Source organism: Orbicella franksi, chromosome 2 (genome assembly GCF_964199315.1).
Source record: "Orbicella franksi chromosome 2, jaOrbFran1.1, whole genome shotgun sequence".
Classification (NCBI taxonomy): domain Eukaryota; kingdom Metazoa; phylum Cnidaria; class Anthozoa; order Scleractinia; family Merulinidae; genus Orbicella; species Orbicella franksi.
In genome coordinates this window covers 20,651,392-20,668,140 of record NC_138146.1, presented here as the reverse complement: position 1 = coordinate 20,668,140, position 16,749 = coordinate 20,651,392, and the positions used below count along the sequence as shown (strand labels likewise).

General features: G+C 37.4%; 2 protein-coding genes across 2 annotated transcripts; one reads left to right on the top strand and one right to left on the bottom strand.

The window, feature by feature from the left end:
• The first annotated feature begins 12 nt into the window (after positions 1-12).
• On the top strand, positions 13-7,898 carry LOC145478566 (rho-related BTB domain-containing protein 1-like). The gene is made up of 3 exons (XM_081456631.1): positions 13-2,263; positions 2,905-3,127; positions 6,393-7,898. The coding sequence occupies exons 1-3, from the start codon at positions 836-838 to the stop codon at positions 6,683-6,685; spliced, it is 1,944 nt and encodes a 647-aa protein (XP_081312757.1). The 5' UTR covers positions 13-835; the 3' UTR covers positions 6,686-7,898.
• A 3,842-nt stretch (positions 7,899-11,740) lies between these two features.
• Positions 11,741-16,695, bottom strand: LOC145478572 (cathepsin Z-like). The gene is made up of 4 exons (XM_081456643.1): positions 16,456-16,695; positions 15,130-15,368; positions 14,216-14,416; positions 11,741-13,048 (listed from the first exon to the last, which is right to left on the bottom strand). The coding sequence occupies exons 1-4, from the start codon at positions 16,590-16,592 to the stop codon at positions 12,714-12,716; spliced, it is 912 nt and encodes a 303-aa protein (XP_081312769.1). The 5' UTR covers positions 16,593-16,695; the 3' UTR covers positions 11,741-12,713.
• Positions 16,696-16,749: the final 54 nt, after the last annotated feature.

Sequence of the window (16,749 nt, the reverse complement as noted above, 5' to 3'; positions counted from 1 at the left end):
TTCATCAGTATCGATCAAACGAATGAAAGTGAAGGGGCGAGCTCTGATGAGTTGTTCGATAACCACTTCTCTCATGCTGTAGTCTACTTTAAAGGACAAAACGCGTTTGAACTGACCGCACGTTTTCTTGGTATTTTCACAAAGCTTAACAACAAAGACCCTCTCGTGCGCCTTGTCAGATAGCCAAGCTTATGAAAGGACCCGTGAGACTCCTCATACAACTCAACTTGTACCTTATCTCAGAAATTTGGCCGTTCTCGTGGATGTTGGCTATTTACGGAACGAATTTCTCGATCGTCGCCATTGGCATGTTCTACGTTATTGATTTTCGTCGTTTGTTTTGATGCGTCGCGTCGACTCCTCGCCACTCCTTGCTTTGACCAGCTTTCACCATCACGTTTCCGCAGCGCAACGATTTATCTCGGTCCACTAAGAGACGAAACCGGACGTGCTACGTTTTCTGGTAGAAAGAGAGCATTGGTCTGAGGTATGGTAATGTTACAAGGAGCCTTGATTGACGTAAACAGGCATTTTCACACCAAACTGAGAAAGTCGCTTTTCTTGCCAGTTCGCCCGCCATATTAAACGCCATCAGCACGCAGTACGATTTGGAAGAGACGTCACCAAAACAAACCTCAGTATCACTGTTTAGACTTCTCACGGGAATATTCTTTTAAGAAAAAGTTTTCCATTCTTTCTGGTGTAAAGGCTTAACTTCTTTATACCTGTGCGTGCGGACAAAAGCGTCGCCTATCTCGAATACGGTTTATTTAGCTTTGAGCTATTTAACCTTATTGGAGCGCCCTCTAGACAGGGCGGGAGTTTCAAAACAACTATGAACGAAATCGATTATGATCAAGAGCTACCACGTGAGCTCATCAAATGCGTCTTGGTTGGAGACACAGGTGTTGGAAAGACTCGACTAATTTGTGCGCAAGCTGTTGGAGTTGGTATCCCTGCACCACAAGACACCAAGCAACCTCTTCACTTTCCAACAGTGTTTGCCATCGATCAGTACCATGTTTCTCGGGAGATAAAGGAGCGAGGCAACTTTTGCGTTGATGGAGTAGACGTAGCCCTGAGGCTCTGGGATACGTTTGGCGACCATGAGTTTAACCGTAAATTTGCCTATCAGCATGCCCATGTAGTAGCACTTTGTTTTGCCATCAACTGCCCTAAGACATTTAAGAATGTCAATGCTGTATGGTATAGTGAAATCAAGAAGTACTGTCCAAGAACCCCAATTGTATTGGTGGGAATGCAGTCTGATTGGCGATTACATGGCAAAGACACTACAGTAAACACCAGCATTAGCTTGTCAAAGCGAATGCGAGAGTGCTCCCTCATTACACCTGATATGGGACGCCAAGTGGCCAAAGAGATTGGTGCAACATACTATGAAACAAGTGTTGTAACTATGTGGGGAGTGCAGCAGGTATTTGAAAATGTAATCCGCTCAGCGCTGATCACCAGAAGACAGACCAGGTTTTGGTCTTCACATCTGAGAGGGGTCCAGAAACCACAGCTTCAGCCTCCTTACCTTCCAGAAAAACCTGACGCTCCAAATGTCAGTGTACCATCCTCATTATACAAAGAAAACTTGAAGGGGTTGCTTGATAGTGGGATGTGTGCTGATGTGGAATTTCTTGTTCGTGGTCAAACCATCAAGGCTCACAAGGCAATACTGTGTGCAGCAGCACCAACATTTGCCAAACTCTTCTCCTCTGTGGAAGCTAAACTTCGCATTGGTTTTGGCGTTTCACAAAAGTTATTGTTACAAGATGCGCTTTTGTTTGGAAAGCCAGGAAGCCTACCCAGAGGTTTTGTGTCCATTGACTCCTTCAACAGTGGCTGGACAAGTGAAGATCACAGCTCTATCATTCAAGTGAAGGTGGATAACTTTGTTTCACACAGAACATTTGTATATATCCTTGAATTTCTGTATAATGGCAACCTTCCCCTTGAGGCATGCACTGAAGAACTTGAAGAAGCTGCCAGAAATCTTCAGCTCGTTAATCTGGTTGATTATATTGCTAATGTAATAAACAGTGCAGAGTACATGAACACTGAAGTCCATTCGCGGATGGTTCGAGAGATGACTTCGTGTGCTAAGAAGCTGGTGAACTCTCAGATGTTCTCTGATATTGTATTCCAAATTGAAGGCCGGATTGTTGTGGCACACAAGGCATTTTTAGTAGCACAGTGTGAAATGATGGCAGCAATGTTCATGACAGGCCATTTCAAAGAAAGTGGAGTACAAGTGGTAAGACATTGTATAACAGACGTGTTTGAATACAGAAGTCAGCCGGAAGTTTATGTTTGAACTTGCTTTTGGCAGATTTCATTGCCTTCCCCCCCCCCCCCCCCCTCCCCTTTTTTCTATGTAAGACTTGACTCTTTTTTCACAAAAAGTTGATAATACATGTACCAAATAGGAGAACATTATTTTGCTTTTTGGTTCCTGTCTGTCTCTTGAAAAAGTGTCTGTGCTGAATTGGGAAAGATATTTTCAAATGAATCCATGGAGATGCAGACTTCCAGGTGGTAAATGACATATAAAGAATAAGAGTAAATGAATACATGAGTTAAATAACTTTGTGTTTATTCTCTGTATACATAATGGCTAGCTGGATCATCTTGAACTTGTTAAACTGAGTTTACACAGCTTGAGGTTATATTTTGACACCTGGAGCTAATACTGAACTCTTTTTAATTAAGCAATGTAAAAAAGATGTTGCTGCTCTATTATATATTCAGCCAAAAGCCTTGCAGTGATAAAATAATGTTAATTTTGACCTGGGCATCTTACTTGCCCTTGTTGTGCATTGTGTATTTCTTTTTAGAGCTGAATACATGTATATCACTTGTATTATGACACATCTTGCTACTTCCTTCCTTTCGTAGGTGGAATTTAAGGACACCAACTTTGATGCATTTTTAAAAGTCCTTGAATACCTCTACACTGGGCAGTGCCCAGTTTTGACTGTGGATGACATCATTGGTGTGCTGGCTCTGGCAAACTTCTTCTGTCTGCCTAGACTTGTTGCTCTTTGTGAAAAGCTCATTGTTAAAGAACTACAGGTTGCTATGGCAGCAGATGAAATGGCTGTTACTGAGGATGTCATTGGTATGGATGTACATTATTGCTTGTTCGAAGTTAACACCTTTGCTGGTTTCCTTAATGTGTAATTTTCTCACCTTAAGCAGTCACTGTTTTTAGCATAGCAACATTAATAAATTTTCCAGACTGGTACACCCAGACATGTGACTCTAATTTAAGAACTGAACTAAATATCAGACTACACCAGTTAAGAGACTGTCTGTGATGCTTTTGATTTATACGATTACCAGTAATCAGTTGGAGAGAGTCTGGGTTTGCAACAATCTTCAAATTCCAGCTCAGTTCTGCTCACTGGAAGCTACATATTTCTGTAAACTGAAAGGTTTTTCGAAATTTTTAGAAAATGTTTGGAGAATCTTTGGAAATCTTCAGAAAGTGGATGGAAATCTTAAGAAAATTGTCAAAAACATTGTTATTTGTTTATATAATAAACAAAATAATATATGGTTGCTTGTAGATATGGAATTCCCCTTCTCATGTTCAAAGCTTTACCTCAATAACTGAACAATTATTGTTCACTGCACTCACTCGTGAGATGTAGAGTTGAACACTCAAAGAGAAATTCCATATCTATGCATGCTCATGTATCATTCTCTATTACAGGTACATGTTAACTGGGTAAAAGCTGCAGTCTGATGTTTGGATCCATGGTCTTCCTCTTGGAAAATATTAGTAATTGTACCTAGTGGAGTACAATTCATAATTGGATTTTGAACTGAGTGGAGTGCAATTTGGTCTGAAATCATACGTGTGATTTCAAAATCGAATGAGCGCACAGCACGAGTTCGATTTGAAATCACAAGTATGATTTCAGACCAAAATTGCACAACACAAAGTTCAATTGCCACTTTATTAGATCCATTTTGAAATCGCACAATTTTATCACCTTAAATTTTATATTTTGGTGTATTGTTCCATTACCTAGTTGGTTGAAAATAGCGGAACTGGAAACGTCTTTACGTCTCATTTAGTATGCAAAACAATGTCATGTGACGAAAACTCATTTGAGCATAAAAAAGAAACAAGCAGTTCTAAAGTTAGAACGAAAACAGTCTACTTCATCCATAAAAGTTCAATTCTCATCGCCTGAATCAATGATGGAAGGCCTTCCTTTCTTCTGTGGCTGAGACTGAGAATTTTTTGTTGTCTTTAGACAAGGAATTTCAAGGTGCATCCTGTGTAATTCTGCAATGAATTTCTTTTGAGTTGTGAAACTCCCTCAAGTGCATGATGCCCATGCAGTGGATAGTTTTTTTTTCTTTTAAATACTGTTCAATGGCACTCTGCATGATTTTCAGGGATTCCAGCTTGTTATCATCTCCGTTTCTTTTTGTGACCTCACCGTAGAACTTAATCAAGACATTCAAGTTCTTGTTGCGCCACTTGATCAGTTTCAAGATATTTTCAAGATGGCGGAACCGGCACCAGCTTCGGAAGACGTTTGTTCATTCACTGTTTTGCGGAGCGGGGCATATTTTGACTATGTTTTTTGACAGCGACAGAGTTGAGTTCTTGTGTTGCTTCATTTGAAACTGCTGGAAACCTGGAAACATCTGCATTCTTGAGATAGCTCTGAATTTGATGCTGTGTGGTTTTCGTTTGTTTATGTTTTGCTTGACTTGGTATCATACGGATCTAGAGCAGATGTTGAAGAAAAATCACAAAGATATTCGTCAAAATAGACACTGAAAGTTGGAAACTTCCATTAAAGTAGGTCTTCAGCCTGAAGGAGCTCATAATCGTCATTCAAAAACTGTAATTCATTAACTTCGTTAATTGTTTTGGAAAAAACACTACAATAACAACAATTTTTTGGCAATAGTAGTTGCAAAATTCGTCACACAATGGCTTTTTGCCTTTCATTTTGCTGAAATTCTATTGGTTACTTTAAACTAACATTGGAATCTGATTGGTTGTTTTGTTTTACTGTCCCATTCTCATTGGCTGAGAAAAAGATGCGATTTAGAGCAAAAAATAGTGCGATTTGTGAATAAATCGCACCACTGAGAGCCAATCAGATTGCAAGGATAACCAGTGATTTCAAAACAGATTTAATCGCACAAGTAATTCCAAAATCGGATGAGCATGAAGCACAAGGCTAATTTGAAATTGCGAGCACAATTACTCCCTGAATTGTACGTCGCAAGGTCCAATTACCAATTAATCGTATTTATAACAAATTTCAAAATTAAAAAGTCTTAAGAGAACTTCTTTTGAGTGAAAACCTTTGTAGCGCTTGTTCGTGAGTTTTGAAAACTGTAGGAAACATTAAGAAGGAAGCCATTAAAGCACACATGGGTATCCAATTACAAAAAGTTCAAATTAGATACCTGTAATTGGACACCCGCATGATTGCACGCCTACATGATAAATGGTCACATGAAGAACCAATCACAGATGAGAATGTTGTTATAGATACTATTAATAATAAAACCCACTTGATCTACCGGTATGTGAATCTTAAAGTGCCTATGAAGTAAAAAATAGTTGCTGCTGATTTGAAAGGCTTTTGAAAGTAAAGAGGAATGGCATTTTCCTTTTTGGAAGATCTTTTTTCGTTTTAGAGATATTCACGTTTTTGTATTATAAGTGATGACGTCATTGGTGGTTCCACTAAAACAATTCAACACTCAGTCAAGAATATCTCTAGAAATATAAGAGCAGTGTTCTTTAAACTTGGCACCAGAAATGTACATCACAAAAGAAACAAAATGACACCCACCGTGCCGTCACCATGACAACAGTTATGCCGCTGGTCTTGTTTTAATTAAAACTAACATTACCAGATTTTATCTTAAACAAGGATCATCCACTCCCAACAATCTGATGGGGAGAGTTAAGACAATATGGGAATCATGTGTGTTCCAAGCAAGACGATCTGTCCCTTTTCGAAGGGTTGCAAATTAGCATATTTGTTTTTTCACAGAAAGAGACTGGAGCCAAAAGTGTTGCCATGGCAACAACACAGAAGGTGTCATTCTGTTTCTTTAGTGATGCACATTTGTGGTGCCAAGTTTGAAGAACACTGCTCCAATATTTCTAGAGATATTCTTGATTCATCGTTTTACTTTTCAAGTGGAACCACCTATGACGTAATCACTTTCCTCATTTGCATAATACAAAAAGGTAAATATCTCTAGAACGAAAAAAGATATTCCAAAAAGGGAAACGCCATTCTTCTTTACTTTGAAAAGCCTTTCAAATAAGCAGCAATTATTTTTTACTTCATAGGCACTTTAAGTTTTCTCAGTAAGAAATGTTGTTTTTCTAGGATATCTTCTTGAGGCTCAGATTCACAATGCCACACAGCTGGAATCCTGGTGCATACACTTCATTGCAACACACTACAATGCTGTCTGCCAACAGTGTCCCAAGCATATCAAGAACTTTGACTCATCGACTCTCAAGTCCATCGAAACGAAACGTTGGCCGCCACCATGGTACATTGTCGAGGCTGACTGGTACGAGAAGGCCACAAGAGAACTTGATAATGAGAAGGTAGCAGAGAAGCTACGCAAGTCACACAAACACATCAGACACAAACGAAAGTGCAGCTGTCTGTGAGAGCCCCTTTACAACAAGGTGAATTAACAGTACTGTTTGCAGTGAAGCAGAATTACAGCAGTCTGTTTCACTTTATACATTATTAAAATAGAAACACCAAAATTGTGTATCATCGCAGTGCTAGTTGTTATGACTCTATAAGTTTATTTTTTCCTCTTACGAGCATGTAGTCAGTGCACTATCTCCCTAATGTATTGACCCATCCCAAAGCACCTTGTACTCTGGACCAAGTGGTCCAGGCTTCAGCACTGACTAGGGGTCATTGTTTTGTGTTTGTAACATCTGAAGGCAATTTACCCTTAGTGCTAACAAAACTGTAAGAGCAACTTGACGAAATTCTAGGGGTATCCAGGGAAAGTACATGTCGCTGTACTTCTAGTGGTACTGAAAATGGGAGTATAGACTTTTCCTTACCCTGTACCCTTTGGAAGAGGCATTGTAATGTGTAGTTAATTAGTTTTGGGATTTCAAGAGTGTCAGTAGTGTGTTGGGTTCATGGAGATCACTTTTCCCTAGCTAATTACACTGTAAGAAGAATATAAAATTACTGAAGTATCTGAAGTTTATTTTATACGGGAAGACTTGGGTATGTATTATGAATCATACTTAAGTGTACTAATAGGGTTATGATTATTGTGGTCAGTATTAAATATCGAATATTAATTAATGAATCACAAAGCAGACCAAACATGAATACCATTAGCATTTGAGAAACAGTTTTGTTTGTACACATACACATAAAAACTTCTCTTAGGTAAACATTACACATGTAAGGTTCACCTCTGTCTTTCCTTTTCAAGAGTTACTTGTTAATTTTGAAGTTGTTTGCATCTTGAATCTGTTATAATTTCTGAAAATTTGTTAAGAGTACATGCATGTGTTGGTTATGATTACAACATAATTGAGAGTTATTGAGATTACTTTTATAACAACATTGTAAGTATAGCATACTTGAAACAACTGCAGATTTATTTATAGGAAGTTTAGTACTACAGTAAAGTTTATATTATTGTATGTCAAAGAGATATTTGTACATGTATGTTTTCTTTTAAGTACGTTTTTCTATTATACAATTTGTTTATGTACAATGTACAGTGATGTCACTATTTTACACTGTTATACATGTACGTATGAAGAAGAGAGATACTGCTGTTATTAAAGTCTCTCTGTCTCTAAATAGCACTTACAGTATTATACAGGAGTTCAATTTATTTGTATTGTTATTGTTCAACTGTTTTTTAATACTAGGCAAAGTTAGATTGCATAACGAACAAGCACTTCATGTTGAATGTAGTGCTGGCTACATGTACATTATGTTACTTTAGAATTAATTGAATTTCGAGGTTTTAGTTGGTTAAGTATTTCAATATTTTTGGTAGTTTACTTACAGCAGAGTGCTTTTGTGTGGCATCAGCTTGTTGCTTGCATTACAAACTACAGACTGTGTTAACTCAAGATGCATTGTAAATACACAGTACTTCACAATTCCAGCTATTGTCATGCAAAAGAAATGTGACAGGCTTGAGCATTCAATTGTACATGTACAATGATGTATCTCAGCAGATAACAGAACACTGCTTGATCTTGTAAATTTTAACAACCAATGACAGTGTCAACAAGCTGACAGTGAATATTTCATGGAAGGTGGTGTTTACATGATACCCTGGTGACTTTCATACCGGTTCCCTTGAGGCTCTGTATTTGTTCACAAGGTACCACAACAAAATGTCATAATGGAGTGAGTCATACCAGTGTTAGTGTACTCCTGTTGGCTGTACTGAAGCAGAATTTTTATTCCATTGTGAAAATTCATTCCAGTTTTGTGGTGTGACTGTTTGTTTCATATCCTTTCAAGTTTCATCGATTTTACAGCATTACAAAACTCATCACCATAAAGACAGCTTATGTAAGTATGACTCTTTCATCTCATATGGGAATAAAAATGGTACCAGTATCATGTAAACTCCCCCTACCATAGTGTTGACTTCGGGTAACACTGAGTAACATGCAGCAAGCGTTGTGGTAGATAAAAATAATGTTCCCTCAATTAAGGTACAAACTATTGTTGGCTGTGCCATGAGTTGAGTCTGAAACATTGCACAGAGTAAGGTTTGGTGAAGTTAGTTTCTCTACCTTCACTTGATGCTGATCTGCCTTGAGAGTCTCAAATTTCACATCATTAAAATTATCCTCGTAAAGTTCTCTTAGCTAATATGTGCTTATAACAGTAAGGTATTTTTGGCTTCCTCTAGAAATCCAAGTTACTTCATTGCAGTAAATTTGAACTGGAAAATTCTAATCTGTCACAAATGTAATAATAATAATAACAACAACAATAATAATAATAATAATAATAATAAATAATAATAATACATAATATTTTAAGAGGAGGCCTCCAATTACCATAAGGTGGTTTTCAGGAGGGTCCTCTAAGAAAATAAATGTTAAACCTTTAAAATACATTAAAATCTAAAATACAATAAGGACCAAAAAAAACCAATGCGGTAAGCTAAATAAGATTAAAAACTAAAACAAGAATTAATTTAAGTAAAATCTAGTCTAAAATAAATGACATGTGAGTTAAAATAATTATTGATGAAAAAAGGAAGTTGTTAGATACAGTTTAAGCTAGTTTGGGTACCTTAAATTGGTTTGTCGTTTCTTATATCATGAAATATTAAGACTCTCATGCAAGGCGGCAATGAATGTTGATCATAATGTTGCTCTCTCAGTGTAAGTTTCCTGGTACTTTGTTAATGAGAGATTGTAACCCAAATTTGTAGAAAAGTTAGTTTAAACGCATGACTGTTGATTTGTGTTTTATATCATTAGTTTTTCTTCCATTCACTAGTTTAACTGGTATGATACAGAGTCTAAAATGGCTGAAGTATTCAGCTTATTTAACAATGGCAAATAGTGTTAATTAATCCAGAGCAGTGATTGTTTCTAATTTCCAACTGGATGACATACATTCAGTCATGAAAAATCTGGACAGTATTCAAGTGAAGATCATGACGTCAATGTAAAGCATGCTACTATATTTGTTTCTAAACAGCAGCTGCTGATCAGTCAATAGTGGATTTGGAGTTGAAATTGAAACAAATTAGGTTGTAAACCTCTCTGGTTTTTTAAGTATTGCCATTTTTAAGCAGTAATCTTCAGCCCTTTTGACTATAAATGTGTAGATAATTTAGATATACATGTACAAGGGAAGTAACAGAAATAATTGGCTATGAATTTAATTACTATAAGGTCTATTTTCTTAAGTGTTTATTGTTTTTCTTCGTAATTAAGGGAAAGAGAATTTTACTAATATTACTAGGCATGTTGCATCTTCTTTTCTAATGATCATCAGTTTATCACTCTGTTCAATTAAGAAAAAGTGTTTTGTGGAAACATTTTATAGAGAGAGGAGTTACTAATCAATATCTAAAAATCAAATGTGTACTATTATATCAAATTTAAATATTCATGTGTTATTAATATAAGATTTAAACAAATATATATTTAATAAATGTGGTTGATTACCATCTCAGGCTCTATTCACTATTTGCAATGTTTAGGGATGCACAAATCCAAGAGTAAACCACAGGTGACCAAAGCATCCCATAAGGGTTTGTTTGGGCTCTGTTAATAATAGAAGTTTGCAGAGGGAAGGGAAAAGTTTCCAGGCCTGTACCAAGTTTTCAGACGTGGTTGTCTAATAAATAGGGACCAGTCTCTTTTTTCAATTCTGTCCTGGTGGTTCTTGAAGCAAGAGTAGAGGTAGGAGCAGAGACATTTCTACATCAGACAACAAAAATTAATTTTGGCTGGATGATCAGTTGTCTCACTTTCATGGCAGCCTGGTCACTTAGCAAGTCCTGGCCCAGGTTGTTCTGGTGAAACGAGTAAGGATTGTGAAGAACATTGTTATTACAGAGACACCGAGTGACAACCTGTGGCTCTTTCCCTTAGTTGACTTTTGTCAACCTTATTAATCTTCTCCTGCATCTTTGCTCCATTTAATAGCTGCCATGTTATGTAACCAAGCCTTGTCAACTGCCCATACCTCACCAGCCTGCCGATATTTAAAGCAAGGCCTATAGAATTAAGAAATGAAAGCTCTTTGGGCTGCCCTGTATCACTTGGTTTAGTGTTGCACTGGACATGTGGCAGCATTTGCCTATCATAAATTTTTAAGCCTGTAATCAATTTTGTTGCTGAAATTGCTGGCATGCTTACGAAAGGACAATAGAAAAGCCAGGGTGGTAACTTTTCATGTTACAAGAACTTTTTGGTCAGTGTTTATGCAAGTATAATTATTTAACAATTTGATTATGAGCTCAAGCTAATTGTTTTAGTATAAAATCTACTAGTCATTCAAAACTTCATCTGAATTCTCTTCACAGACACTTAAAAAATGCAAAGCGGCTGCCAGTTTATCAAAAAGCACTCACTGCTACACTACTATCTGCAACAGAGTATTGAGTAGCGTAGCCAATCAGAGAATGCCATTCATGATAGGACACTAGTTACATATTGATTATATCCGTTTGCTTATTCTCATACAATCATTTTTCTGTCATCAGCTCATTGGAATCTCTAGATTTGTCTGTTGCCAGTGGCACCTATTAAAAAGTCTAATCAGAATAGCTTGACTGAAGTTACCCTGTCATTCCAAAGCCAATTATCCAAACAGCCATCACTTCAACGTTTTAAGCCAGTCATTTGAAATTTATTGTTGTAAAATTGATTAAATTGTGAGCGAGTTGCACGAACTGTGGACCTGCTTACTCAAAATTGGAAATGTGTAAAATCCTTAAACAGGAGTCTTATATTAAAAGGCAAAAAAATCTTTGCACAGGGATCCTACATAAGACATGCAAAGAATTGTTGCACAGGAATGTTAGAATAGGAACATTTACAAAGAATCCTTAGTACATAGGAATGAATGAATTATCACAACTGTCTTGTTCATGATTGTGTAGACTAGTAGAATAACTGTATTTCATTCTGAATTTAGAAAGAAAGAAGAATGCATCATAAATAACTTGATAAATAACGTCCATTACGTTGGCCAAACAATTTAGCTTTATTAAAATTACAAATTGAATTCACAACTCAGTAAATATTTACTCAAACATGCTGTTCCAATAATAAAAGAAACAAGAACTACTTGTATGTTATGGATATATGTTTCAATTCTTACTGGGCTCTGAAGCATAGACAAATAAAAGAAAAGATAATTCACATTGTCGAACACCGCTATTTCGAACTATGAGGGGGAAAGACAAACAGTTTGAAATAGCGGGGACTCAACACATTAATAACCAGATAAGCATTAAATGAAAATAACAATCAAATGCTAATTAATTAAAGTAATCAACATTTTTTTATTGACCAAAGGTTAGAAGAGAACACCTGAGGACAGTTCCTAACAGTACACAATAATTGTGTACTGTAAGGACCTTATTAAAGTGCAATGAAAAGCCCAAATTGCAGTTTTCCAGCTATGTTCAAACCTGCTCTGATGTCATGATGATGTTCATTTTATGTACAAATGAACGGAGTTGATTTTAGGCCAAGGGAAACAGAAATCAGTTTGAAACAACGGGGAGTTTGAAATAACTGAATATTTTGAAATAGCCAAATATTGATAGTAAGTCACTGAAAAAGCAAGCAGGGTAAATCCAAGGGAAATTGGTTTGAGTTTGGGATAATGGGGGGAATTCAAAATAACCAAGTTCCATTTAGCAGGGTCCACCTATATAATAATTCTCAAATTTGGGCTTTTTCTAGCACTAGCTATATTTTCAAATGATTTTGGTAACCTTTGACAGTAACAGCATCTAACAATAATTTAAGTGCTACAGTGTCTAAACTAAACAACAGAAAACAATGGGATGAAATTTAACAGTAAACCTTTGTGTTGTAACTATTCCACAGGTCACATAAAATCACACCATTGTAAAAAACAAAACAAAGCACAGCAAAAATGTACGGCCAATGCCCTGGAAAGATCTCACAATTCCTGACACTTGATCTTCTATTCAACAATGGGAACAGCAAATGCACAGTCTTTTTCAATTGCCAGGTTGTAACTTGCCCCTTGTCCACCTTTGTATTCAGAAGTTACAATCCTTAACCAACCCTCCTCACCCCATGGTACCCCCCAGGAGTTGCGCACAATCCAGTACTCTGTGCCGTTTTCCACGCCCCAGCCGGCAACAGACACTATGTGATTTATCATAGGATCAGGGTTATATTCTGTGTAGATCCCTCCTTCATATTTTTCCAGCGATGGAGTAGCCATGATGCCACAAGCAATAGGACCCCTGGCATATACTTCTGCCATCATCTTTTCACGTCCTTTGACTGAGCCTGAAAAAGCAAGGTTATGTTATTTTAAGTATACAGTAGATGAAAAAACTGTTGAATAGATACAAACCTTCTAAGCATAACAAAATCTGCTGAACTCATGATATTGTGAAGATGATGATACATACAGTTGCTGTAAAAATTATTATCCTTCAAAACATATCATTTCTGCATAAGAATTACTGCATTTAAAAATAATCTAACAATACAATGCAAGGCAACTGAGAATTTTGTTTTACAATCATTTTGCAAAAGAAATTCATCAAACAGCTGTTTCCTGTTTAAAGTCTAGATCATCAATATTCTAATATATAGAAGATATATAGATTAAGCTGAGTCTCAAAAAGCAGAGCTCAGGACTGGGAAGGTTGTTCAAAGGGATATCAAGCTAACCCAGGATAAGTGAGAATTTTGATTTGAGTTTTGTAACTTTGTGGTGACTCAGAGGTTTTCTGTTTTACCAATATATTTTGGCCTTCTATTTTGAGTTTGAATAATCTCGAACTACACAAACAAAAGCAGTGAAAAGCATTTGTCTACAAGAAAAGTTTATTTAAATATACTTCAGTTCACTTTTAATCCTGGATTACCGTAAACTGGCTTCCAAACAACCCAGCCCTAATTACAACAAGTTAACCTGACATGAACCCGTGATCCAATCTTCAACCAACAGTCGGTCAGTGGTAAACTTCAAAAAAACATGATCTCGATGAGCTCTAAACTTGAGCCTGTGATATGGTCACGTGATACTGGTCAGTGGATACCTCGTTTTGACAGGTGCCAATTGACCATAACATGGTTGTCCAATATCAAAGAAGTATGCTATAAAACAAGGCGGCATGTCTATGTCAACCCATTAGCTGGAGTATGTTGCACGACTCCACCATCGTCGTTGAGCATATGTGCCCACAAGCAATACTGCTAAGCATGATAACCATGAGAAAATCAATTCACTGGTTTCCTTTTCTTTCCTATATGAGTATGGTGCTCTGCCCTGGGCCGCCAGAGCTCCCCTATACATCTCCTTCTCTAAGCTTTGTAACACTCATAAATAAATCCAAGATGTGAATGAAATTTTTGTTAAACTCATCTCTTCTCAGTGTTATAGCATCTTTTTCGTATGGAATATTCACTCAATCATGTATTTTTACCACTAGGCTAACCACTCACCAAATTCACTGACTTTCCACGAGGTGTAGTTCTTGATAGGGTGGCATTCCCCAAATGTGGTGCAGGTACCACACTGGTTAAATGGTGTGCACTGTTGGTCTTTGGCTTGATAATTATTGCATGTTTCACTGGGTATACCTGTTTTATGAGCATAGTTATACACTTGCAGCATACCACCACCATGGCAAGTGCCAGCATCGCCTGTTGAAAATCAACCAATTAGGAACATTGTTTAATACTAGCTGTGTCACAAGAGAGACTTCCTAGCTAGGCACAGAAGGAACTACAAAATCCAGAGGTGTCCAAAAGGTGGGAGGCTGCCTAGGGAGGGCACGTGATGGAGATGATCAATCAAGATGATTACCTAGGGAGGGTAAGTGATGGAGATGATTGAAGGATTTCTTGGGTTTTGAAATTTTCAATTCCAGTACTTTTTTTTAGGGTAAGAAAATTTGACAAGTATTTTTTGGGATGGCTCGATTTAAGCAAGGATTTTTTGGGGTATTTATTTATCAACATGAAGTATTATTGAAGTGCCTAGGCCAGTAATTCTACAAATAAAGAACCAAACTTGTTTGAGGGTGGTTTTAATTTTAACCATGGTGCTTTTTTGTGTGTTATATCATTTCATCCTTTCTGGAAAGGCTCAGATTTTGTTAGGGTTAATTTTAAGTCCAGGGATTTTTTTAGTTTTGCCTCCCTTTGACCATCCCTTTCACTTGAAATCCCCTGGGGGGAGGGGGGGGGGTAGAGAAAGAGAGTTTGAAGAGGAATTTATTAATTTTTTCATATACACTGTTAAGTCGCTGTAGGAGGTTATCCCTCTCCAAGACTGTATATAAAACCAGGACTAGAGGTGCTCACAATGTTGCTAGTAGTTTCAAAGAAAAATACAAATTCATGTGTCTGCTTACCGCAGTCTAAGACGTTCTGTACTGACAAGAGATTACTGGGCCATTTTCCTTTTCTCTGAATGTTGATTCTATCTGACATAGCACTGGTTGTTCCGTGTGCCCAGCATGAGCCACAATATTGAGGAATGTGTTGATTACGTGTCACACTGGCAAAGTTGCCCTTCTCAGGAACATCTCTCCAGTCCCACTGTTTGGGAATATCTTCAACACTCAGGTACTCATGTGGTAGTGGAGATTTACTATTTCACCAGAATTAGTTGTTATCAAAATTAGTATTTTCTTCTCTGTTCAAATAATAATAATAATAAAAACAGGGTGGACCATTTGTGCCTGATTGCTTGTATTAGACTGGTAAAGCAGTGGACTATCAACAGTGCTTTAACCACTCCCACTGCCACCAACTACCTCAATTCTGACAAAACAAGACAATACTTGGCTTGAGCATGTCAAAATGTGATGCTGGTTGCTCGTGCAAGGTCAAATGATGTGAGAGACAATTGACACATGCAAATTTTTGATAGGGTTGATTAAGCGCTGCAGGAAGCTTCATCATCACAAAGGATCCCCCTTTCAAAATACATGTAGTTTAAAAACACTTCAGGGGCATTGGCATCCAGCCCACCTCCCCACTTTTGAAGGTCCGATGGCTAAACAGCTCTACCAGTGTGATACAAGGGCCTTTTGATTCCACTCCTATTACATAAGCAAAAGATCGACTCCAAAAAATTATGTAAGCATATACGATTTTGTGTAATCATTATGCAAGCTTATGTAAGCACAGGCATCCCAAGCTCCTTTGGAGTCGTGAACATTTTAAAATATATTGCACTCAGTTGCATAACACAGCATAAATATTATTATAAGAATTCTTAGTATGGTTTATAGTTTATGGTACGATCGTTTATAACAGTTCGAAATATTGAGAAGAAATTCAATCAGAACGACTTACTTCGACTCCTTTGAGTGCTACTTGTGTTTCCGTGACACCTTCGGTTCGATTCCAGCGAGTTTTAGTTTCACTGCAGTTATCCACTCAAGACGTCACGGAAGCACAAGTATCACAAATAAGAGGCGAAGTAAGTCGTTCTGATTGAATTTCTTCTCAATATTTCGAATTGTTATAAACGATCGTTACATTCCCACGCAAACTCTTATATTACGCTGTGTTACGAAGGAGCTCGTTAAACAATACAACTGACTAAAGCGTAACAGAACTTGAACAATTATCAGATTGATTAAGCAAAACGGACCACACATCCTTCGTACTTTCGATAAGATTTTCCAAGGCAAAGCTAATGCTACAGCGTTGTTAGCTGAAATACTCACATGACTTCCGCGACGTTTTTGTCAAATTCTGGCTTGTAGCAACCGCCTTTGATGGGATTACCCCTGGAATTGCTGATTGGAAATCTGAAAGCCAAAGACCATCCTAGGAAGCTCAAATACAACAACAGAGACCTCATCTTTGCGCTAGCCGTCGTCTAAGGTCGAAACCAAAGAAAGAATGCTCCAGAGCCGGAAAATTTTGCTTTGTAATGGTTTTTGTTGTCCTCATGAAAGTCACAAGACCGGCACACTGCGGACCACGTGACATTATTCTCGATCCCAGTACGCGCGGTG

What these genes read in the sequence shown, in the direction of transcription:
- LOC145478566 (XM_081456631.1), top strand. Translation starts at nt 836, where the DNA reads ATGAACGAAATCGATTATGATCAAGAGCTACCACGTGAGCTCATCAAA. An exon ending in AAGAAAGTGGAGTACAAGTG is followed by an intron (nt 2,264 to 2,904) that starts GTAAGACATTGT and finishes TTCCTTTCGTAG; the next exon opens with GTGGAATTTAAGGACACCAA. An exon ending in TGTTACTGAGGATGTCATTG is followed by an intron (nt 3,128 to 6,392) that starts GTATGGATGTAC and finishes TTGTTTTTCTAG; the next exon opens with GATATCTTCTTGAGGCTCAG.
- LOC145478572 (XM_081456643.1), bottom strand. Translation starts at nt 16,592, where the DNA reads ATGAGGTCTCTGTTGTTGTATTTGAGCTTCCTAGGATGGTCTTTGGCT. An exon ending in AAAAACGTCGCGGAAGTCAT is followed by an intron (nt 15,369 to 16,455) that starts GTGAGTATTTCA and finishes CTGGTGAAATAG; the next exon opens with TAAATCTCCACTACCACATG. An exon ending in ACAGAACGTCTTAGACTGCG is followed by an intron (nt 14,417 to 15,129) that starts GTAAGCAGACAC and finishes GATTTTCAACAG; the next exon opens with GCGATGCTGGCACTTGCCAT.